A 23,565-nucleotide genomic window follows, 5' to 3' on the forward strand; every position below is an offset into this window, starting at 1 on the left:
AGTCATGGGCTAGACAGCTGCCATGGGTGTGGGAAATATATACAATGAGTTAGATTTGTGGAGAATGTAAATCCATATCATGTCTATGAAAGAAATATGGGAATATCTGTCAAAATAGAAAATGTAGGCTGGGTGTGGTGGCTCACGCCTATAATCCCAACACTTTGGGAGGCTGAGGTGGGCGGATCATTTGAGGTCAGGAGTTCGAGACCAGCCTGGCCGACATGTTGAAACCCCGTCTCTACTGAAAATAGAAAAAATTAGCTGGGTGTGGTGGTAGGCACCTGTAATCTCAGCTACTTGGGAAGCCGAGGTAGGAGAATCGCTTGAACCTGGGAGGCAGAGGTTGCAGTGAGCTGAGATGGCACCACTGCACTCCAGCCTGGGGAATAGAGTGAGACTCTGTCTAATAATAAGAATAGAAGTCAGTGGGCTGGGTATGGTGGCTCACGACTGTAATCCCAGCACTTTGGGAGGCCAAGGTGGGTGGATCACCTGAGGTCAAGAGTTCGAGACCAGCCTGACCAACATGGTGAAACCTCATCTCTACTAAAAATACAAAATTAGCTGGGCATGGTGGTGGGCACCTGTAATCCTAGCTACTCTGGAGGAGACTGAGGCAAGAGAATCCCTTGAATCTGGGAGGCGGAGGATGCAGTGAGTCGAGATCGCGCCATTGCACTCCAGCCTGGGCAACAAGACTGCAACTCCGTCTCAAAAAAAAAAAAGAAAAAAAAGAAAAAAAAGAAATCAGTGAAATTAAAAGCAGGGCAAACAGAGAATTAATATAACCAAAAATTGTTTTGTTTCTGGAAAAGATTAATGAATTTAGTTCACCTTTAGCAAGACTGATCAAGGAAAAAAGAGAGAAAACATAAATATTGTCAGCGGTGAAAGAGGGGATATCATTATAGATCTTACAGATGTTAAAAAGATGTTAAGGGATATGATGAACATCTTTTTGTTTTCTTTTGAAACAGGATCTCACTCTGTTGCCCAGGCTGGAGTGCAGTGACACAGTCACTGCTCACTGTAGCCTTGACCCCCTGGGCTCAAGGGATCCTCCCACCTCAGCCTCCCCAGTAGCTGGGACTACAGGTGCATGCCACCATGCCTAATTTTTTTATTTTTTGTAGAGACAGGGTTTCATCATGTTGCCCAGACTGGCCTCAAACTCCTGGACTTAAGAACCATCCTGCCTTAGCCTCCCGAAGTGTTAGGATTACAGGTGTAAGCCACTGCACCTAGCCCGAACATCTTTTTGTCAATAAATTCAATAACTTAAGTGAAACGCACAAAATTATTTGAATAAAGGCTCATATAGTTTCATTGGTGATTTCTTTTAAACATTTAAGAAATAAATAATACCCATTTTACAGAAATTATTTTAGGAAATAAATATTTCCAAACTTGTTTGATAAATTCAGCATGACCTTGGTAAGAAAAACATGACAAAGATGTTATAAGGAAAGAAAACTTCAGACCGCCAGGTTTGGTGGCTCAGCCCTGTATTTCCAGCACTTTGGAAGGCTGAGGAGGGAGGATCATTTGAGCCCAGGAGTTTGAGACCAGCTTGGGCGACATGGCAAAACCCTGTCTCTACAAAAAATTAAAAAATTAGTTGGGCGTGGTGGCGCATGCCACTAGTCTCAACTACTCAGGAGGCTGAGGCAGGAGGATTGATTAAGCCCAGGAGGTTGAGGCTGCAGTAAGCAGCAATTGCACCACTGCACTCCAGCCTGAGCAATGGAGCAAGACTCTGTCTCAAAAACAAAAACTTCAGATCAATATTCATTGTGAACAAAGATTAATAAGTTCTTAATGAAAGACAGTCGACCCTTGAACAGTAGTGGGGTTTAGGGGTACCAGTCGCCATGCATAGTTGAAAATCCATGTATGACTTTTGACTTCCCAGAAACTTTTTTTTTTTTTAGACAGGGTCTTGCTGTGTTGCCCAGACTGGAGTGCAGTGTTGCGATCTCAGCTCACTGCAACCTCCACCTCCTGGGTTCAAGCGATTCTCCTGCCTCAGCCTCCGAGTACTGGAGTGTGCCACCATGCCCGGCTAATCTTTGTATTTTTAGTAGAGATGGGGTTTCACCATGTTGGCCAGGGTGGTCTCCAACTCCCGGCCTCATATGATCCACTTGCCTTGGCCTCCCAAAGTGCTGGGATTGTAGGCATGAGCCACTGTGCCTGGCCCAAAAACTTGCTACTAATAGTTTACTGTTCACTGGAAGCCTCACTGATGACAAACAGTTCATTGACACATATTTTGTATATGTATTATATATTGTATTTTTACAATAAAGTCAGCCAGAGAAAAGAAAATGTTATTCAGAAAATCATAAGGAAGATAAAGTACATTTACAGTACTATACTAAATCTATGCATTCCACAAGTTTACATCATCTGTTTACAAGATGAATCATCTTTCTGAAGTGGCAGGTACCCGGAGCTGCAGATCTCAATCTATAGAACATATCAAACAATTAAACTTTTCCTTATAATGTCATGACTTTCCTTTGCTTCTTGGGAGCATTTCCAGCATCACTAGTGGCACTTCGTGTGGGTCCCATGGTGTTATTCAGGGTTTACAGTATTGCACTAAGCATCACGAAATGTACACAAGAACTACAAGAGATCACTTTTTTACTGCAATATGCAATTTATTGGAGAGATGAACCGCTCTGCTGAGATGACATAAGACAACGTTTTAAGCAGATCCTCATAACACGTGAGCTCACTGCAGTATTAATAGGAGGTGGCTACAACATTATTACAGCAGTATAGTATGTTCTACAGTTAATTTTATGCAGTTATGATTATTTAGTAGTTACTTGAGACAGGGTCTCACTGTGTCACCCAGGCTGGAGTGCATTCCACGATCATCGCTCATTGCAGCCTCTACCGATACTCCCACCTTAGCCTACTGAGTAGCTGGGACCACAGTCATGTGCCGCCACGCCCAGCTAATTATTTTGTTTTTTTGTTGAGACGGGTCTCACTATGTTGCCCAGGCTGATCTCAAACTCCTGGGCTCAAGCAGTCCTCCTGCCTGGACCTCTCAAAGTGCTGTGATTACGGGTGTGAGCCACTGTGCCTGGCCAGTTATCATTTAGTACTGCATCTTTATATTTGTTTACATTTCTCCTAACTGCAAATAGTGTCATGTATGGTCTGTAAGTATTTGTGCACTTAAGTTTCGATAAATTTCAACTTTTTAAATAGATTTGTATAAACTTTAGGATAGTAAATGATAGAATAGACTAGTGTCTACATATAGTTTATGCATTCATGATGTACCTAACCTTTTCTTAATTTAAAAAATATTTCTAGGCTATGAGGTTTGTCTGCAAGTTTTTTCAAGTTGTCACAAATCTCCAAAAATTTTTCCAAACTTTTATCAAATTTATTGAAACTTACACACACAAACATAGACTGTACGTGGCGACATTGGCAGTCTAGAGAAATGCAAATAAACATTCAATATGTATGATGTTCAGGGACAGGGACAGGCTCATTATTGTTGACATGTCAGGTCTCCCTAAATTGAGCTAAGATTCACTGCAATCCCAATCAGTTTCAGCAGATTTTTTAAAAAACAGAAATAGGCAGGCTGATTTGAAATTTTATATGGAAATGAAAAGGACCTAGAATGGTCAGAATAATCTGAACAAATGAACACAAAGGATTTCTTAATGCTTAAAATGAAGCTGCAGTATTAAAGGCAGTGTGGTATTGGCATAAGTATATATAGGTCAGATGAACAAAATAGAAAGTTCAGATATGAGTCATAGCCACGTGCGACGGCTCACGCCTGTAATCTCAACATTTCGTGAGGCTGAAATGGGAGGATCTCCTGAGGCCAGGAGTTCAGCCATGGCAATATATTGAGACCATCTCTACGAAAATGTTAAAAAAAAAAAAAAAAAAAGATGAAAGATGAGCCACTGTATGGAAATTGCACCTTAAATAACACAACAGTTAAAAAACCCAACATTGTAAACAACAAATGAAAATTTAGAAGTAAAGAACTTTCTCCTAAGAAAGGCATGTAATATTGTCACGCAGTGTTTTTTAGAGACACAGTCTCACTCTATTGCTTAGGCTGGAGTGCAGAGGCACCATCATAGCCCACTACACCCTCCAAGGATCAAGGGATCCTCCCACCCCAGCTCTTGAGTAGCTGGGACTACAGGCATGAGCCACTGCATCCAGCTAATTAATTTTTTTTTTTTTTTTCTGTAGAGACAGAGTCTCGCTTTGTTGTCCAGGTTGGTCTTGAACTCTTGGCTTCGAGCAGTTCCAAAGTGCTGGGACTATCGGTGTGAGCCACTGCACCTGGCCAATGAAGAAGTTTTGAGAGTAAAATCTATTAGGACAAATCTCTAAGATTGAATGGCTTATTCTATCAGATTATCTGGGATGAAATAGCATTAGCTATATTAGTGATTGATTTGTTTTGTTTGGATGATGGAGAGAATCCTGCTATCCAAATCAACTGCTTCAGTGTTGTGTTATATCTTTGTTTAAAGGGAAGCCTGTGGTGTGGCTTAGCAGTGAAAATATTTTGCTGTAGATTTGGGTAGGAAGCTTAGAAGCCAAGGCTCTGGCTGTGATCACCTCCTCAATGGAAAAAATGGTGAAGGAAGCAAAGTGTATTTGTAAACTTTTTTATTTCTCCCAGGAGGGTTCAATTTCTCAGAGCTGAAGCCGCCTGACTGTTGCAACTTATTGACCCTATTATTCGCAATAAAAGATTCTGAATTACAGAGGGCAGGGTATTGTGAGAGTTGAGTGAATGCTGGGTTGAGTCCCATTTCTGTTATTTACTTAGTTCCATCTTTACCACTGGCTAGCTGTGAGTCTTGGGCAAGTCATTAAACTTTTTGGCCATTTGTTTCCTCATTGGCAAATGTAGATTTGGACTAAACAATTGTTTAAGATTCCTTCTAGCTCTGAAATTCTGAGAATCTGCAAATCTAAGAATTTTCACTTCCCAACATTGTGGTACATTTTCACAAAGATATCTGAGAGCCTTTCCCTGTAGTCTCTTTGGCAGATTGCAGTCCTCTGGCAGAAATGAAACTTGATCAAAATCTGTTTTTCCAACCTGATTTCATCTTAGCTTTTACACTCTGTAACAGTAACAGATGGCCAGAAAATGTTTTCCCACATACTTTAAGTGGAATAAATAGCAGGCTGCCATTAGCCTTTTTAGCTGCCCTTGGACTCTCAATGATACTACCCTCAATTAGGAACACAAATGCTTTTTTTTTTTTTTTTTTTTTTTGCCAGGGACTGTGGGGTGTAGAAAGAGAAGTATACAACATAATGATTCTCAAGAATTCAGTATCCGGTTGCAGTTTGTGAATTTTAGACTGGCAGTTGAAGGTGACTTGGAATAATTGGTTTTATCATCACATTGCTGCAGTTTAACCCAGTTGTACTCCATTATAGGCAGAGAGTTTGAGCTTTTTTTCCCCCTCCAGGTGATGAGAGAGCTGAAACTTGGGCCTCTTGTATAATTCTCAGATCTGTGGTTTCCTTGGCTGAGCAAACCTCCCCAACCCTACCCAACAACAGTCAGGCCCATTTTTTAAAAAGCAGGCCGGGCGTGGTGGCTCACACCTGTAATCCCAGCACTGGGAGGCCGAAGCAGACAGATCACGTGATGTTTAAAAAAATCTTTTATTTTTATTTTTATCATTTTTATTTTTTGAGACAGAGTCTTGCTGTGACACCCAGACTGGAGTGCAGTGGGATGATCTCAGCTCACTGCAGCCTCCACCTCCCGGGTTCAAGCAATTCTCGTGCCTCAGCCTCCCAAGTAGCTGGGATTACAGGTGTGCCACCATGCCCAACTAGTCCTTGTATTTTTAATAGAGATGAGGTTTCACCACATTGCCCAGGCTGGTCTCAAACTCCTAGGCTCAAGCAATCCACCTGCCTTGGCCTCTGAAAGTACTGGGACTAGCAGGCGTGAGCAACCGTGCCCGGCCATCTTTTATTTTTTTTAAAACCTATTCTTTGGTATTGCTCTAAAATGCAGGCAAAATCAGTTAAAGAATTCTTACTGCCTTTTTTGAGAAGCTTAAATAAGGCAGTATGCATTTTTTGTTGACTCCTAAAAGTAAACTCATAATTGAAAAAGCATATATATGTTATATCATTATTACAGTCACAGGAGAACCGCTCATGGTGGTCCAGCAGACATGCATGCAGCATCAGCAGTCCTTCGAGTGCTTGAAGAACTCTTGGTTGTTTAGTGTTGTTCAGCTTTTGGTGATTACTTGCTTGTATGGTTAATCTTAGACCTGATGGCACAGTATCCTCTGTGGTCTCTTGTCAGCATGTTGCTAGAGACCGGGTGTCACTGCTGGAATGGTGGTAAATTAGCCCTGGACCTACTTAAGAAAAAGTTTGTTAATCTGGTTGAGTTGGTGAAGTGCAGAAAGGTTTTTGATGGAGTTACACTATTAACTTTACCAAAAAAGTTTAGATGTATTCCTCTTACACAGGTTAAGCAGTGTATGGTAGATTATAAAAAGTGAAAGAATGTCCTCCAACCACGTCTGAGATACCTTATAAATTTATTCTGTGCCAAGTGTGTTTTGGGGAAACTTCATAATATTAAAATGTTAGTAGAAGTAAAAACCAGTGAGCATACCTGGGTTCATACTACCTCTTCTTGCCCTGTCATCTGGGGCAAACTGCTTCATATCTGAACCTCATGCTCTTCCTCTGAGCAATGGAGATAATAATGCATACCTCATGTGTGATATTGCAAAGATTAATTGAGATGTTATGAAGACCCTTTATTCAGTGCCTGGTGCAAAGTAAAATGTCATTTTTATTCGTTGTTTGGTTTTGCTGGTCCAGGCCAGAGAATAATGCCTTTTCTCGCTTGGGGTGTATAAAATAAGTTATTTTTTATTTGTTCGTTTGTTTGTTTTGAGACAGAGTCTTGCTCTGTTGCCCTGGCTAGAGTGCAGTGGTGCAATCTCAGCTCATTGCAACCTCTGCCTTCTGGGTTCAAGTGATTCTCCTGCCTCAGCCTCCCTAGTAGCTGGGATTACAGGCATGTGTCACCATGCCTGGCTAATTTTTGTATTTTTAGTACAGATGGATTTTCTCCATGTTGGCCAGGCTGGTCTCGAACTCCTGACTTCAGGTGATCCTCCTGCTTTGGTTTCCCAAAGTGCTGGGATTATAGGTGTGAGCCATTGCGCCTGGCCAAATTATGTTTTAAAAATGAAATTTTCTTTTAGCTGACAAAAGGATATTGATCTGGTCCAGCCTATGGGGCAAAAAGACATACAATTATTATTTTGTTATTTGTTTGTTTCTTTTGAGACAGAGTCTCGCTTTGTTGCCCAGGCTGTAGTGCAGTGGTGCAAACTTGGCTCACTGCAACCTCTGCCTCCCGGGTTCAAGTGAATCTCATGCCTCAGCCTCCCAAGTAGCTGGGATTACCGGCATGCCCCACCTTGGCCTGGCTAATTTTATTTGTGATTTTTTAGTAGAGATGGGATTTCACCATGTTGGCCAGGCTGGTCTCGAACTCCTGGCCTCGAGTGATCTGTCCACTTCGGCCTCCCAGTGCTGGGATTACAGGTGTGAGCCACCGTGCCCGGCCTGCATTTTAAAATAAGCATTCCGAAGTAATTAAGATCCATGTGATCAGAGGACCATAGTTTGAGACGCATTGCCCTAAAAACTGGCAAGATTAGGATGAAATGTAATACAATTTGATATACTTTTTTTGTTAAGGCTTGAAAAATACATTTATTTATATGGAACTGTAAATAGAGTTAGATTTTGCAAAGAACACAACGTAGAAATTAGATACGTAGCACTTAGTATAATCACTCTAAGAATGTCAGTGCTAGCTAACAGTATAACTTATTCTTGACTGTGTTTATGTTTTATTTTATCTGAAGTATGTTTCTCTTTTTTCAGAGAAGTAGTCAGTTTGAAAAGGTCCATCTCACTTTCTTTTCTTTAAAAGTGGCTGGGCACAGTGGCTCACACCTGTAATCCCAGTACTTTGGGAGGCTGAGGTGGGAGGATTGCTTGAGCCCAGAAGTTCCAGACCAGCCTGGGTAACAAAGGGAGACCCCATCTCTACAAAAAATAAAAAAAACTTAGGTGGGTATAGTGACATGCACTTGTGGTTCTAGCTACTCTGGAGGCTGAGATGGGAGGATCACTTGAGCCCCAGGAGGTTGAGGCTGCAGTGAGCCATGATCACGCCACTGCACTCCAGCTTGGTTGACAGAGTGAGACTGTCTCAAAAAATAAAATAAAAATGGCTTTTTATCATACGAAAGAGCAGTTTATCTTAGTGGTTCTCAGCCTTTTCTCCTTACTCCTGCCTCTCAGAGGGATCCTTACTCCCATCCCTGACAGTGGCTCATTTCTACAAGAATTCTCAGCTGGGGTAGAAAGGCAACATCTTATCAGAATCTGTGTGGTTGGAGAGGAGGAGACATGTGGTTGTAGTCTTCAAAACTCGTTCTGCTTGTTAAAACATTCTTATCTTTCTAAGACTAGTAGTACTTCTGAAGTATGTCCCGCCCCAATTAATGGCTTCTCTGGACCGCTTAAGATTAGAGGAAGGGTTGGTAGGACAGTAGAAGGAAATAATTATAATATTTTATTTAAATACATAAGAGACTTGAAAGCCTGCCTGTGCCTAGTGATTACAAATAATGTTGAGTTCTGTTTTCTGCTTTCCCTTCTCTCAGGACTGTCTCCTCAGAGTTCTTAGGGGCATGCACTATCTTCCTTTACTTCCTTTTGTTGTTGTCTTATTAGGAAGTATGTAGATGAGTTTATTTCTCCTTCGTACCCCAGTCCTATTTTCTTGTAGATAGCCATTTGTTTAGGAAAAGGACTGAAAAGCCATTTCTTTCCGGAAGAGAAATAATCACCTTCCCTCTGTGGCAAGTTGTTTTTAGAGGAAAAGAACCATTTATTGAAAACTTGGGTGCAGCAGACCAACATGGCACAAGTATACATATGTAACAAACCTGCACGTTATGCACATGTACCCTACAACTTAAAGTATAATAATAATAAATAAATTTAAAAAAATAATAATAATTTAGAATGAAAATAAAAAAAAAAAAAGAAAACTTGTCTTTTTGGTTCAGAGAATAGAGTTAGTTCATACTCAGTAAATGTAGATTAAATTTTTTTAAGTGAATTAAAATCAGCAGAAGTATGTATAAGGGCCTGGGATTTTATTTTACCATATTTAGAAGCTAATTATTAACTCCTACTGTTTCATGGATGCTGGCAGAACACACAAGACTTCTGGATCAGAGACAAAGGACTTTATTACTCACAGCCTATTTTTCATGGCCCAGCAAGCAGCATTCCTTGCCCCCAGAGTCCTATGAGAGTGACATGAATGGGTCCAGATGAATGCCTGCATATGTGTTATAGGAATAGAACACTAAGCTTGGGGAATCCACTGCTTTTATAGTAAATGGTAAGCAGGCCTGTTCTTTGTCCTAGTGGGAGAGATTATTTCCTTACTCAAAGCTGTTCTCTGCAAACACAATCCTGAGAAGAGGCCTGAGTAAGAAGTGGTTAGGACCATGCATTATTGACAGGCCCAGCAAGATGTGTAGGATTAAGAGAGACCCATGGGGCTGGGCACAATGGCTCACATCTGTAATGCCAGCACATTGATAGGCCGAGGCAAGTGGATCACTTGAACCCAGGAGTTTGAGACCAGCCTGGGCAACATGGCGAAACCCTGTCTCTACAAAAAATATAAAAATTAGCCGAGCGTAGTGATGTGTGCCTGTAGTCCCAGCTACTAGGGAGGTTGAGGTGGGAGGATAACCTGCGGCCAGGAGGTCGAGGCTGCAGTGAGCCATGATGGTACCACTGCACTCCAGCCTGGGTGACAGAGTGAGATCCTGTCTCAGAAAAAAAAGAGACTTAGTGGAGGAATAGCATTCCCAACACTAAGTACGTAAATAGACAATTGATAGAAATCTTAGAAAAATTTGTTATAAAATATTTGCCCTACAAAAGGTATGGAGTAGCATAATGAAAAGCCATACAGTCACCTCTCAACTTGAGAAATAAGCGTTATCCATACAGTTGAAGCTTCCTGTCGACCCCTCTCCTTACCCCACAGGTAAGCACTTTCCTAAATTTGTCATCATGCCAGTGCATTCCTGTGTATCCCTTAATATCATACAGTATTGTTTTGCATGTTCACAAACTTCTAAAAATGATTTTTACTATCATTTAAAAATTGTTAAAGAGCTGTTTTCATAGTACCTTCTTAAGCACTTTAGAAAAACATTGCAAAGATAAACTTTGGCACGTCATGATTTTATGGTCCAAGGAAAAGCAAAATCACTAAAACACAGTTTAGTAAAAGGAAAAGATACATATAGTGAAAAAAGTTGGTAAATATATAGGTATGTAAGTCTAAACTGTTAGCATCTAATATATGTAAACACAAAGTATAGTTAAGTTTGGTGGACAAAATACAATTCATGATTGGGGTGAAAATAGTGACTATGAGAGGCAGCAGCAGTGAATTACAGGAGTGAGATTAATTTAGACAGTTGGTCTTACAGGAGAGAGGGTTATGCTATGAGGAACTGGTCTTAAATTGATCCAGCCAAAAAGATGAGAGAAGGGAACTGGGAGTAGTTAGCCAGCAGGGCAGTTAGCTAAGAGATAGGTGGGCCAGCATTCTGTTGGGTCACCATTTGGATTAGGAAGAATGGCCAAGACTAAGCCCCTTACCTTGAAGAGCTTAATCTAATTGAGCAGGAGTGGTTATCTTATGCGTTTGAGAATCAGAGAACATCCCAAGACTCTGTCATATGATTATGAACTAAACATGCCTTACAGATTCCAGGAATGGAGAATAAAAGAGTTTAATGTGAGTTACAGCAGTGAGGGAAAGAAGGCCTCAGGGAGAAGTCTCCAGTTCAGCCTTGCATGGCAGATAATGGTGTGGAGGGAAAGGGAGTGGCTGGTGAGAGCACAGGAGGGAGGACTGGAGCAGTGAGGAATAGTGAGAGGACTGGCCTGTGCGAATATTTTATTTCAAGACCATTTGACCGATAGAGTTTCCTGTGGTCTAGATTTTGCTGATTGCACACTTACAGTGTAGTTCAGCAATTTTCATCTGTCCTCAGTATTTCCTTCAAATTAGCAGCCGGATGTAGTGGCTTGATGACATTCAAGTTTAGTCTCTTTGGGAAGACTATAGAACTGGTTGTTCTTTTTTCATATCAGTAAAGATATGTGTAGGGGTCTGGGATTTCATTTTACCCTGCTTTAATAAGCCAATAATTAGCCTGTTACTGTTTCACATCCTTAACTTCATGTAGCTCTCTCTTCTGTTATTTCAAGTAGTGCTAAAAAATATAACAGCTTGCTTCCTGAGATAATAGGTCTCTGTTCCCCTCCCTTACTTTTATCTAGACCACCTCTTTTCTTCATTTCTGTCATCCCTATCTTGCTCATTTTTAATTCTTTTCTGTGTGGGAGTCCTTTCCGAGGAAGGAGCTTGGGACGGTTACTTTCATGAGTTTATAGGACTAGACTGCTCCAGCTCCTTGGGGTCTCACTAGGGATCCCTTGCAATGGACAGTGTCAGTTACTGTGTCAAATCAGCCCCCATTGCTTTTCATTTAATAGTTGTTGGTTATCTTGGGATTCTTCTGTTCTCAGTTGTCAGATGCCCTTTTGCTTCCCTCCACTTTGTTCTAGACAGCTGGATAGCACTTAATGTCTTGTGGCTGTTGATGTTTTTGCCCTACCCACTTGTCTATGGGGATTTATGAGGATACTTCATCTTCTATTTTGTTTTAAATGTTATTCATGGACTTTCTGTGTTGTTATCTAGTTGCTCTGTCTGGTGTTTGTTTGTTTTTATAATGGGTCTTGCTCTGTCATCTCAGGCTAGAGTACAGTGTCATGATCACGGCTCACTGTAGCCTCAACCTCAGCCTCCTGAGTAGCTGGGACTATAGGCATGCACCACCGTGCCTAATTTTTGTTTGTTTTCTTGTGGAGATAGGGTCTTGCTATGTTGTCCAGGCTTGTCTTGATCTCCTAGGCTCAAGTGATCCTCCTGCCTCAGCCTCCCAAAGTGCTGGGATTACAGGCGTGAGCCACCACGCCTGGCCCTCTGGTTTTGTTTTTGTTTTTGTTTTTGTTTTGAGACAGAGTTTTGCTCTTGTTGTCCAGGCTGGAGTGCAATGGCACGATTTCAGCTCACTGCAACCTCTGCCTCCCAGGTTCAAGCGATTCTCCTGCCTCAGCCTCCGGAGGAGTTGGGATTACAGGCATGCACCACCACGCCTGGCTAATTTAGTATTTTTAGTAGAGACGGGGTTTCTCTATGTTGGTTAGGCTGGTCTCGACTCCCGACCTCAGGTGATCCGCCCGCGTCTGCCTCCCAAAGTGCTAGGATTACAGGCGTGAGCCACTGTGCCTGGCTCCCTCTGTCTGTTTTTATGTGAGGGTTCAGAAATATCGAAAGACTACATTGCCATTGCTACAGCTATTGCCCCAGAATGCTCATCGTAGGTTCTTTAGTAGGATGATGACACAATCATAAGTAGAATCATAGGTCTCACAACATCTTTTATGGTGTAGAGATAGTGTGGTCCGAGTACATTTGTTCTGGCTGGTCTGAGTATGGTGTTGTTTACAACTAATTGATCACAACCAGTTACAGATTTCTGTGTTCCTTCACTCCTACTGCTTCACTTGACTAGCCTTAACAAATGTTCTTTAATTTTTTTATTTTCTCTAGATTCAGAAGTGTTTTGGCCATAATACCCAGTTAACAGATTCCCATGGAAATAATAGCTTCTTATCATTACTCTTTTCAGGTTCACTAAGAATCTTTCCCCAGACAAAATCAACTTGAGCACCCTGAAAGGGGAAGGTCAGCTGACCAACCTGGAGCTGGATGAAGAGGTTCTACAGAATGTACTGGAGCTGCCCACCTGGTTAGCCATCACTCGGGTCTACTGCAACAGGGCCTCCATCCGGGTGAGAATGAGGGTCGGAATGCTGCTGTTCTCTTCGGCCAGCAGGCCTGCCTTCTGGAGGGTCAGCTACCACAGCCCTGAGACTTTGCTTTCCTCTTTCAGATCCAGTGGACAAAATTGAAGACACACCCAATTTGCTTGGTAATGACCTTTCTTGATTGCAAGTAATCAAAGTGGGGTGGCCAGGGTAGGCTTTTAGAAGATGAGGGAGAAAATGATAGGCTAACCCTTTTAGGACTGGGGGGTGTCTCCTTATGTCCCTGTGAGCTTCTCTCTAAGACAGTGTGACTGTTGTCTGGGCTTATTCTGGAACTGCTGTGTGATATAAGATTAGCACTGGGACACAAGACCCAGGACTTCTCAGTTATTTTCTCGGTTTTAGTGTAACAATTATGGCTGCCTAGGCTCTAACCTTAGACTTTCCTATTTTCCCTTGAAATCTTTTTTTTTTTTTTTTTTTTGAGATGGAGCTTTGCTCTTATCACCAAAGCTGTAGTGCAATGATATGGTCTTGGCTCACTGCAACCTCTGCCTTCTGGGTTCAAGCGATTCTCCTGCCTCAGCCTCCTAAGTAGCTAGGATTACAGGCATGCACCACCATGCCCAGCTAATTATGTATTTTTAATAGAGACAGGGTTTTGCCATGTTGGCTAGGCTGGTCTCGAACTCCTAACCTCAGGTGATCCACCCGCCTCAGCCTTCCAAAGTGCTGGGGTTACGGGCGTGAGCCACCGCGCCTGGCACTCCTTGAAATCTTGACAGAGGAAAAATTAGAAGTTTGGTTTGGGCTGGGTGTGGTGGCTCATGCCTGTAATGCCAGCACTTTGGGAGGCAGAGGTGGGTAGATCACCTGAGGTCAGGAGTTCAAGACCAACCTGACCAACCTGGTGAAACCCCATCTCTACTAAAAGTACAAAAAATTAGCCAGGTGTGGTGGTGGCGGGTGCCTGTAATCCCAGCTACTCGGGAGGCTGGGGCAGGAGAATCGCTCGAACCTGGGAGGTGGAGGTTGCAGTGAGCCGAGATCACCCTTCAGCCTGGGCGATAGGAGTAAGACTCTGTCTTGAAAAAAAAAAAAGAAGAAGAAAAAAAAAAGTTTAGTTTGGATTGACTGTTGAACGATGATCAGTTGAGGGTCCTTCAGAGGCTGGACAATGTGTGTCTTTATCCCCAAAACTGGAATCCCCAGGAACAATAATATTCCTGCAACTTGGATTTGTGTTTTATCTTTTTGCTCTGAGTTCATCCTGTACTTGTCATGAGGTTCTGCTGCTAATGGAAATGGAAGGGGGAAAATGAGGACTCTCCTTGCATTTTAGTTTGTTCGTTCATTCGTTCGTTCGTTCGTTCATTCATTCATTCATTCAGTAAATATTGATTGTCTGCCCACTGTGGGTATAGCACTTTACTAGGCTCTGGAGCACAGAGATGAATGACACAGTCTGTGCTGTCATTGTGCTATGTGTGTATTTGTGTAAATGTTTAGCTCTCCTTGACTTTTATTTCAGTGTCTGGATAAGGTAGAGGTGGAGATGAAGACATGTGAGGATCCTCGGCCCCCCAATGGACAGTCTCCCATTGCCCTTGCTTCAGGACAGAGGTTAGTTGCTTTGAATCCTGTTATTTCCAACATAGTAATTGCTCTAGATCCCCTTTTAGTTAAAAAATAAAAACTTTTTATTATGGAAATTTTCAAACTTACACTAAAGTAGAGAAAATGGTATAAGAACCCCCATATACCCAAGATCTGATTTCAACAATTATCAACACTTTGTCATTCTTCTTTTTTTTTTTTTCTTTTTTTCCCCGAGATAGAGTCTTGCTCTGTCACCCAGGCTGGAGTGCAGTGGTGTGATCACAGCTTACTGTAGCCTCGACCTCCTGGGCTCAATCAGTCTTCCTGCCTCAGCCTCCCAAGTAGCTGGGACCACAGGCATACATCACCATGCCTGGCTAGTTTTTCATAGCAATAGGGTCTCACTATGTTGCCCAGGCTGGTCTTGAACTCCTGGCCTTAAGCGATCCTCCCACCTCAGCCTCCCCAAAGCCCTGGGATTATGGATGTGAACCACCATGCCCAGTGTTGTCATTCTTTTTTCTTTTTCTTGCCAGTTTGTGTATGTGTATGTATGTGCATGTGGACACTATAGTACTTGAAAGCAAATCTCAGAAACCATATGATTCCACTTGCAAATACTTTTTTTTTTTTTGAGATGGGGTCTCACCCTGTCACCCAGCCTGAAGTGCAGTGGTGTGATCTTGGCTCACTGCATCCTCTGCCTCCCAGGCTCAAGTGGTTCCCCACCTCAGTCTCTTAAGTAGCTGGGGCCACAGGCATGCCCCACAATACCTGGCCAATTTTTTGTAGTTTTGGTAGAGATGGTTTCACCATGTTGCCCGGCTGGTTATTAACCCACCTGCAAATACTTTCATATCATGTCTTTAACAGACAAGGACTGGAAAAAAAATATATTGCTATCACATTAAAAAGAATTAACAGGCCAGGTGTGGTGGCTCACGCCTGTAATCCCAGCACTTTGGGAGGCTGAGGTGGGCATATCACCTGAGGTCGGGAATTCGAGACCAGCCTGGCTAACAGGGTGAAACCCCATTTCTACTAAAAATAAAAACTCCGTTTCTACTAAAAATAAAAAAAAAAACCAGCCAGGTGTGGTGGCAGGTGCCTGTAATTCCAGCCACTCGGGAGGCTGAGGCAAGAGAATTGCTTGAACCCGGGAGTTGGAGGTTGCAGTGAGCTGAGATCGCACCATTGCACTCCAGCTTGGGCAACAAGAGTAAAACTCCATCTCAAAAACAAACAAAAAACAAAAAACCTCACAAGAATTCCTTAATATCATCTAATACCTATTTCATAATCAATTTTCCTGAATTATCTCTAAAATATATATATATATGTATACACATATATTTTTTCTTTTTTTGGTTTTGTGACAGGGTCTCACTCTGTCACCCAGGCTGGAGTGCAGTGGCACGAGCTTGGCTCCCTGCAACCTCCACCTCCTGGATTCAAGTGATTCTTGTGCCTTGGCCTCCTGAGTAGCTGGAATTACAGGTGCCTGACACCGCACCTGGCTGATTTTTGTATTTTCAATAGAGATGGGGTTTTGCCATGTTGGCCAGGCTGGTCTTGAACTCCTGACCTTGGATGATCCACCTGCCTCAGCCTCCTAAAGTGCTGGAATTACAGGTGTGAGCCACTGTGACTGACCTAAATATATATATTTTTTACAGAACAATATGGATCAAAAGAAGTCCATACTTTATATTTGGGTGATAGGCCTTTTAAAGTTCTTTTTTTTTTTTTTTTTTTTTTGAGACGGAGTCTCGCTGTGTCTCCCAGGCTGGAGTGCAGTGGCGTGATCTCGGCTCACTGCAAGCTCCGCCTCCCGGGTTCACGCCATTCTCCCGCCTCAGCCTCCCAAGTAGCTGAGACTACAGGCGCCCGCCACCACGCCCGGCTAGTTTTTTGTATTTTTAGTAGAGACGGGGTTTCACCATGTTAGCCAGGATAGTCTCGATCTCCTGACCTTGTGATCCACCCGCCTCGGCTTCCCAAAGTGCTGGGATTACAGGCTTGAGCCACCGCGCCTGGCCTTAAAGTTCTTTAATTACATCCCACCACACACACATTTTTAAATATACTATTTATTCTTTGTAGGAATTAGATAATCTTTTCTAAAGAATTTCCCTTGTTTTGTATTCTGGCTGATTGTATCATCAAGGTGTCATTGAAAATGTTTCTCATTTAATCTGGTAGATTTAAAGGCTTGCCCTGATTCATTTTGTTTGCTTTTGTTTTCTTGGTAAGAATACTTCCAAGGGGGTGAAAGGTCTCTCTCTGGCCTCTTTTCTTTTTTTTTTGTTTTTGAGATGGAGTTTTGCTCTTGTCGCCCAGGCTGGAGTGCAATGGCACGATCTCCGTTCATTGCAACCTCCGCCTCCCTGGTTCAAGCGATTCTCCTGCCTCAGCCTCCCAAGTAGCTGGGATTACAGGCATGTGCCACCATGCCTAGCTAATTTTTTGTATTTAGTAGAGATGGGGTTTCACCATGTTAGTCAGGCTGGTCTCAAATTCCTGACTTCAGGTGATCCACCTGCCTCGGCCTCCCAAAGTGCGGGGATCACAGGCGTGAGCCACTGAGCCTGGTCTCTGGCCGCTTTTCTAAAGGCATTAATCCCATTAATGAGGACTTTTCCTTCATGAGCTAAACACCTTCTGGAGGCCTCATCTCTAAAACTGTCACATGGGGCTATTAGATTTCAACATATGATGAATTCTGGGGAAACATAAGCATTCAGACCATAGCACTGAGTAACATTATAGTGTATGGGTATACCACAATTGGTTTATCCATTCACTAGTTGATGGTCATTTTATTTCCATTTTTTGGCTATTATGAATAATACTGCCGTAAACATTTGTATACAAGTTTTTGTGTGGTCATGTGTGCTTTTCTTTCTCTTGGGTAAATACCTAGTTATGGTATTTAGGGGAAGATTTAACTTTTTCAGAAACTGTCAAACTTTTCCAGAGTGGCTTACCATTTTATATTCTTTTTACATTTTGCATTCTTTCCACCTTGGCCTCTCAAAGTGTTAGGATGATTACAGATGTGAGCTACTGCGACTGGCCTTATATCCTACATTTACTCTTTCTATATATTTTTTTGTATGTCGTACCTTTACAGTCATTATTCTTCCTGATGTTCATATCTCCCTGTCTTTGGCCAGTTAGAGCCTTTCCAGGTGAGCTCCTGTGTCCTTTTGACAAGACCCCAGTAATCTTTCTGCTTTTAGGTAGAATAAGATGTTTGAGGATTCAAGGCCAAGCCAGGTGGATCATTTGAGGTCAGGAGTGGTAGCACGTGCCTGTAGTACCAGCTACTTGGGAGGCTGAGGCAGGAGAATCGCTTGAACCTGTGAGGCAGAGGTTGCAGTGAGCCGAGATTGCACCATTGCTCTCCAGCCTGGGCAACAAGAGCGAAACTCTGTCTCAAAAAAAAAAAAAAAAAAAAAAAAAGAAAGAAAATCAAAGAATCCAAGCCAGCACAATCAGCATAATTTAGAAAACACTTTATTGAAATATAATTCATATACCATAACATTCATCCGTGTGAAGTGTACAATTCAGTGGTTTTTACTATATTCACTGGGATGTACAACCATGACCACAATCAATTTTAGAACATTTTCATCACCCAAGAGAAACCCCATACGTATTAGCAGTCACTCCTCATTCTTCCCTGCCTTAGCCCTAAGCAACCACTCATCTACTGTCTATGTCTATTCTGAACATTTATATAAATGAAATAATATACTATGTGGTCTTTTGTGGTTGACTTCTTTCACTTAGCATAATGTTTTCAAGGTTCAGGCATGTTGTAACCTTAAAAAGGAATAAAGTACTGTTATATGCTACAGCATGGCTGTTTTATGTAAATGTATAGTCATTTGTGTCTTACTACTTTAGCTTAACATTATGTTTGTGAGAGACATCCATTTTGTTACATATATTTGTAGTTCATTCTTCCTCATTACTGTATACCATTCCATTACCTGCATATGCCACAATCCGTTTTGTTGTAGACGTTTCTAGTTTCTGGTTCTTTTTTTTGTTTCTTGAGACAGAGTCTTGTTCTGTTGCCAAAGTTGGAGTACAATGGTGCGATCTCAGCTCACTGCAACCTCTGCCTTCCAGGTTCAAGCGATTCTCACACTTCGGCCTTCAGAGTAGTTGGGAGTACAGGCATGTGCCACCACCACCACACCCAGCTACTTTTTCTATTTTTCGAGACAGTCTCACTATGTCACCCAGGCTGGAGGGCAGTGGTACAATCTCGCCTCTCTGCAATGTCCGCTTCCCAGGTTCACGTGATTCTTCTGCTTCAGCCTCCCAAGTAGCTGGAACTATAGGTGCCTGCCACCATGCCTCACTAGTTTTTTATTTATTTATTTATTTATTTTTTATTTTTATTAGAGACTGGGTTTCACTGTGTTGGCCAGGCTGGTCTTGAACTCCTGACCTCGTGATCTGCCTGCCTTGGCCTCCCAAAGTGCTGGGATTACAGGCGTGAGCCACCATGCCTGGCCTCTCCTGGCTAATTTTTGTATTTTTAGCAGAGACAGGGTTTTGCCATGTTAGCCAGGCTGGTCTCATCCTGGTCTCAGGTGATCCACTTGCCTCAGCCTCCCAAAATGCCGGGGTTACAGGCTTGTAGAACTCTTCTCTCTGATGAGTTTGGTGGTCAATCATGACTCCGTGTATTTGTCAAAACCCACAGAGCCATCCGGGTGCAGTAGCTCACACCTGTAATCCCGGCACTTTGGGAGGCTGAGGTGGGCAGATCACGAGGTCAGGAGTTCGAGACCAGTCTGGCCAACATGGTGAAACCCCATCTCTACTAAAAAAAAATACAAAAATTAGCTGTGCGTGGTGGCATGCACCTGTAATCTCAGCTACTCCGGAGTCTGAGGCAGGAGAATTGCTTGAACCTGGGAGGCAAAGGTTGTAGTGAGCCAAGATCACACCACTGCACCCCAGCCTGGGCGACAGAGCAAGACTTTCTCGGGGGGAAAAAAAAAAAACCCACAAAGCCATACACCACAAAGAATGAGTTTTCCTGCATATAAGTTAAAAATATGTAATAAAAGAGAATAGTGCTGCTGTGAACCTTCTTGTATGTATATCTTGTGAACATATATATACGTTTCTATTTTATATACCTAGCAGTAAAATTGCTGGGTTATGGTTCTGTTTTTGTAAATATTGCTATATAGTTATTCGTAGTGATTGCACCAGTTTTCCCTCTAGCATTACATAAAAGTTTTAGTTGCTCCATATCTGGTATTGTCTATCTTTTCATTTTAATCATCCTGGTGGGTGTGTAGTTGTATCACATTATGGTTTAATTTATATTTTTCCAATGATTGGTTTATTGGAATTTTGGATATTGTCTTTCATAAAGCACTTGTGTAAGTGTTTTGCTCATTTATCTTTGGGTTGTATTTTTCTTAATTTGTAGAAATTCTTTGTATATTCTGAAAACAAGTACTTGGTTAGATACATGTATTGCAGATATCTTCTACTCTGTACGGAATACTAAGATACTGATCACTCTTATTTTTTTTTTTTTTAATTTTTTTTTTTTGAGACGGAGTTTTGCTCTTGTCACTCAGGCTAGAGTGCAATGGCACAATCTCAATTCACTGCAACCTCCACCTCCTGGGTTCAAGTGATTCTCCTGCCTCAGCCTCCTGAGTAGCTGGGATTACAGGTGCCTGCCACCACGTCTAGCTAATTTTTGTATTTTTAGTAGAGATGGGGTTTCACCATGTTGGCCAGGCTGGTCTCGAACTCCTGACCTCAGGTGATCCACCTGCCTCGGCCTCCCAAAGTGCTGGGATTACAGGCACGAACCACTGTGCCCGGCCCACTCTTAATTTTTTTAAATTATTGAACAGAAATTATTCTGATGTAGTCCAGTATATCTTTTTTTTCACTTTATGGTTAGCAATTTTTGTATCTTGTTTAAGGAATCTTTCTATCCTAAGGCAGGAAGAGAGTCTCCTATATTTTCTTCTAAAAGCTTTATTGTTTGGCTTTTCACATTTAAATCTCTAGTCCGTCTTGGAACTGATTTTTTTTTTTTGTTTGGTGAAGGTAGGCATCAATATTAATTTTTCTCTTTATGGATAGCTGCAAAATGACCATGCACCATTTATTGAAAAAACTATCTTTTTCACACTGCACTGTCACCTTTGTCATAAATCTAGTGACTCTCAGCATAGTTTTGATTTATGAGTGAGGTTGAGGATCATTTTCTTTCTTTTTTTTTTTTTTTTGAGACGGAGCCTTGCTCTGTCACCAGGCTGGAGTGCAGTGGCGTGATCTCGGCTCACGCCTCCCGGGTTCAAGCAATTCTCCTGCCTCAGACTCCTGAGTACCTGGGACTACAGGTGTGCACCACCACATCTAGCTAATTTTCGTATTTTTAGTAGAGACGGGGTTTCACCATGTTGGCCAGGATGGTCTTGATCTCTTGACCTCGCGATCTGCCCACCTCTACCTCCCAAAGTGCTGGTATTACGGTGTGAGCCCCTGCACCCGGCCTTTTTTTCTTTCTTTCTCTTTTTTTTTTTTTTTGAGACAGGATCTCACTCTGTCACTCGGGTTAGAGTGTGGTGTCACGATCACAGCTCATTGCAGCCTAGACCTCTTCAGGCTCAGGTGATCCTCCTGCCTCAGCCTCCCAAGGTGCTGGGACCAAAGGCATGTACCACCGTACCTGGCTAATTTTTTCTATTTTTTGTAGTGACCAGGTCTCACTATATTGCTGGGCCGAGCTCAAACTCCTAGGCTCAAGTGATATGCCCGCTTTAGCCTCCCAAAGTGTTAGGATTACAGGCATGAGCCACTGTGCCCAGCGTTTTTTCTTTTCTCCTTTTTCTTTTTTTTTTTGTTTTACTGAGACAGAGTCTCACTCTGTCACCCTGGTTGGAGTGCAGTGGCGCAATCTTGGCTCACTGCAGCCTCAGTCTCCCGGGCTCAAGCGATTCTCCTATCTCAGCCTCTCAAGTAGCTGGGACTACAGGCATGTACCACCACACCTGGCTAATTTTTAAATGTTTTTGTAGAGAGTTTTTGTAGAGAGGGCATCTCCCTTTGTTGCCCAGGCTGGTCGCAAACTCCTGTGCTCAAATGATCCTCCACCTTGGCCTCCTAAAGTGCTGGGATTACAGGTGTGAGTCACTGTACACAGCCTCTTTATGTTTAATATATATTTGCATTTATTTCTTCTGTGACCTGTCCATACTTGGTCCCACTTCTGTCAGGCTCTTGCTCTTTTTTCTCTCTGTTTTTTGAAGTTCTTTATACATTAGGGATACTAGTTCTTGATGACATCAATTCCAAATATATATATTTTTTTTCAGTTTGAATTTTCAGACCTCCTTTTATCTCTTGTAATGAGCAATGATTTCACCTACATGTCAAGAATTGCTGTTTTCTTCACATCTAGAGGGACTTTATGTCCTTCATTCCTCTCCTTTTGCCATTTCTGTCCTCTCACTGTGGAAGTATAGCTATATTCTTTGGGAAGCACAATTGATCCTTGAATAGCACAAGTTTGAGCTGCATGGGCCCATGCATATGCAGATTTTTTCCAACCAAATGCAGATCAAAAATATTGCAGGGTGCCACCCACATGGATAGTCGACTTTTCATATATGCAGGTCCCTCAGGGTTGACTGTGGGATTTGAGCAGATTTTGGTACATGAGGTGGTATTGGGGGGGTCCTGGAACCAGTACTTTCACATACCAAGGGATGACTGTATTTGACAGGGTCAAGGTGGGACTGATTTTGAACCTCTTATTCACCTGGCTGTACTGCTTTTCTTTCCACTACCTTTGCAGAGTATGCTCCATCTTTGAAGATTTTTTTTTATTTTTTATTTTTTTTTGAGACCAGGTCTTGCTGTCGTGTCTTTGAAGATTTTGTAGAAACCCTATGTCTCTTTTCTGTAGTTATACTTCCCCTCACAGACATTATCTAAATATTACATAGTTTGTGGTCTATAAAAAGATTTATCAATTTATTCTTTCTAACAGGAGGGAGATTGTTTCAAGGTCAACTCTTTCTCTTTTATTCCATTCTTTAAAAAAAATTTATCATTAAAGAAAGTACTGTCCTTGTACGGTGGCTCACGCTTGTAATCCCAGCACTTTGGGAGGCCGAGGTGGGCAGATCACCAGGCCAAGAGATCGAGACTATCCTGGCCAACATGGTGAAACCCCATCTCTACTAAAAATACAAAAATTAGCTGGGCTTGGTGGCACGTGGCTCCCAGCTACTCGGGAGGCTGAGGCAGGAGAATACCATGAACCTGGGAGGTGAAGATTGCAGTGAGTCGAGATCACGCCACTGCACTCTAACCTGGCGACAGAGTGAGACTCCATCTCAAAAAAAAAAAAAAAAAAAAAAAAGTACTGCAGCCAAGCACAGTGGCTCATACCTGTGATCCCAGCTATTTCAGAGGCTGAGATGAGAGGATCACTTGAGGTCAGGAGGTCAAGGCTGCAGTGAACTGTGCTCATGCCACTGTTCTCCAGCTTGGGTAACAGAGCGAGACCTTGTCTCAGAAAAATAAAAAAAAGACTACTGTATTATCATTATAAAATAATTTAAACATCCCGCATAAAGACTGTGCAGAAAGTCTCCCATGATTCTGATTGTTGGTCTGCCTCATTTGTTGTAGTGAATATGGCTTTGCCGAAAAGGTGGTGGAAGGGATGTTCATCATCGTCAATTCTATCACCATCAAGATTCACTCCAAGGCCTTCCACGCTTCTTTTGAATTGTGGCAGCTCCAGGGCTATAGTGTCAACCCCCACTGGCAGCAGAGTGACCTTCGCCTTACCCGCATCACTGACCCCCGCCGAGGAGAGGTGACAGCCCCGTCATTGTGAGGGGAGAGAATGGGGAGGGATTCAAA

The 23,565-nt window shown here is 42.3% G+C and overlaps 1 protein-coding gene across 2 annotated transcripts in view; it reads left to right on the plus strand.

The window, feature by feature from the left end:
* UHRF1BP1 (UHRF1 binding protein 1) overlaps positions 1 to 23,565 on the plus strand; it is an 82,031-nt gene that overhangs the window by 16,855 nt on the left and 41,611 nt on the right. For both annotated transcript variants that reach the window (XM_025381789.1, XM_025381790.1), the window contains exons 2-5: positions 12,891 to 13,053; positions 13,155 to 13,193; positions 14,561 to 14,652; positions 23,329 to 23,518. In XM_025381789.1, coding sequence (XP_025237574.1) covers positions 12,891 to 13,053; positions 13,155 to 13,193; positions 14,561 to 14,652; positions 23,329 to 23,518 — 484 coding nt within the window. The remainder of the gene's footprint in view (positions 1 to 12,890; positions 13,054 to 13,154; positions 13,194 to 14,560; positions 14,653 to 23,328; positions 23,519 to 23,565) is intronic.

Source organism: Theropithecus gelada, chromosome 4 (assembly GCF_003255815.1).
Source record: "Theropithecus gelada isolate Dixy chromosome 4, Tgel_1.0, whole genome shotgun sequence".
NCBI classification, from domain to species: Eukaryota; Metazoa; Chordata; class Mammalia; order Primates; family Cercopithecidae; genus Theropithecus; species Theropithecus gelada.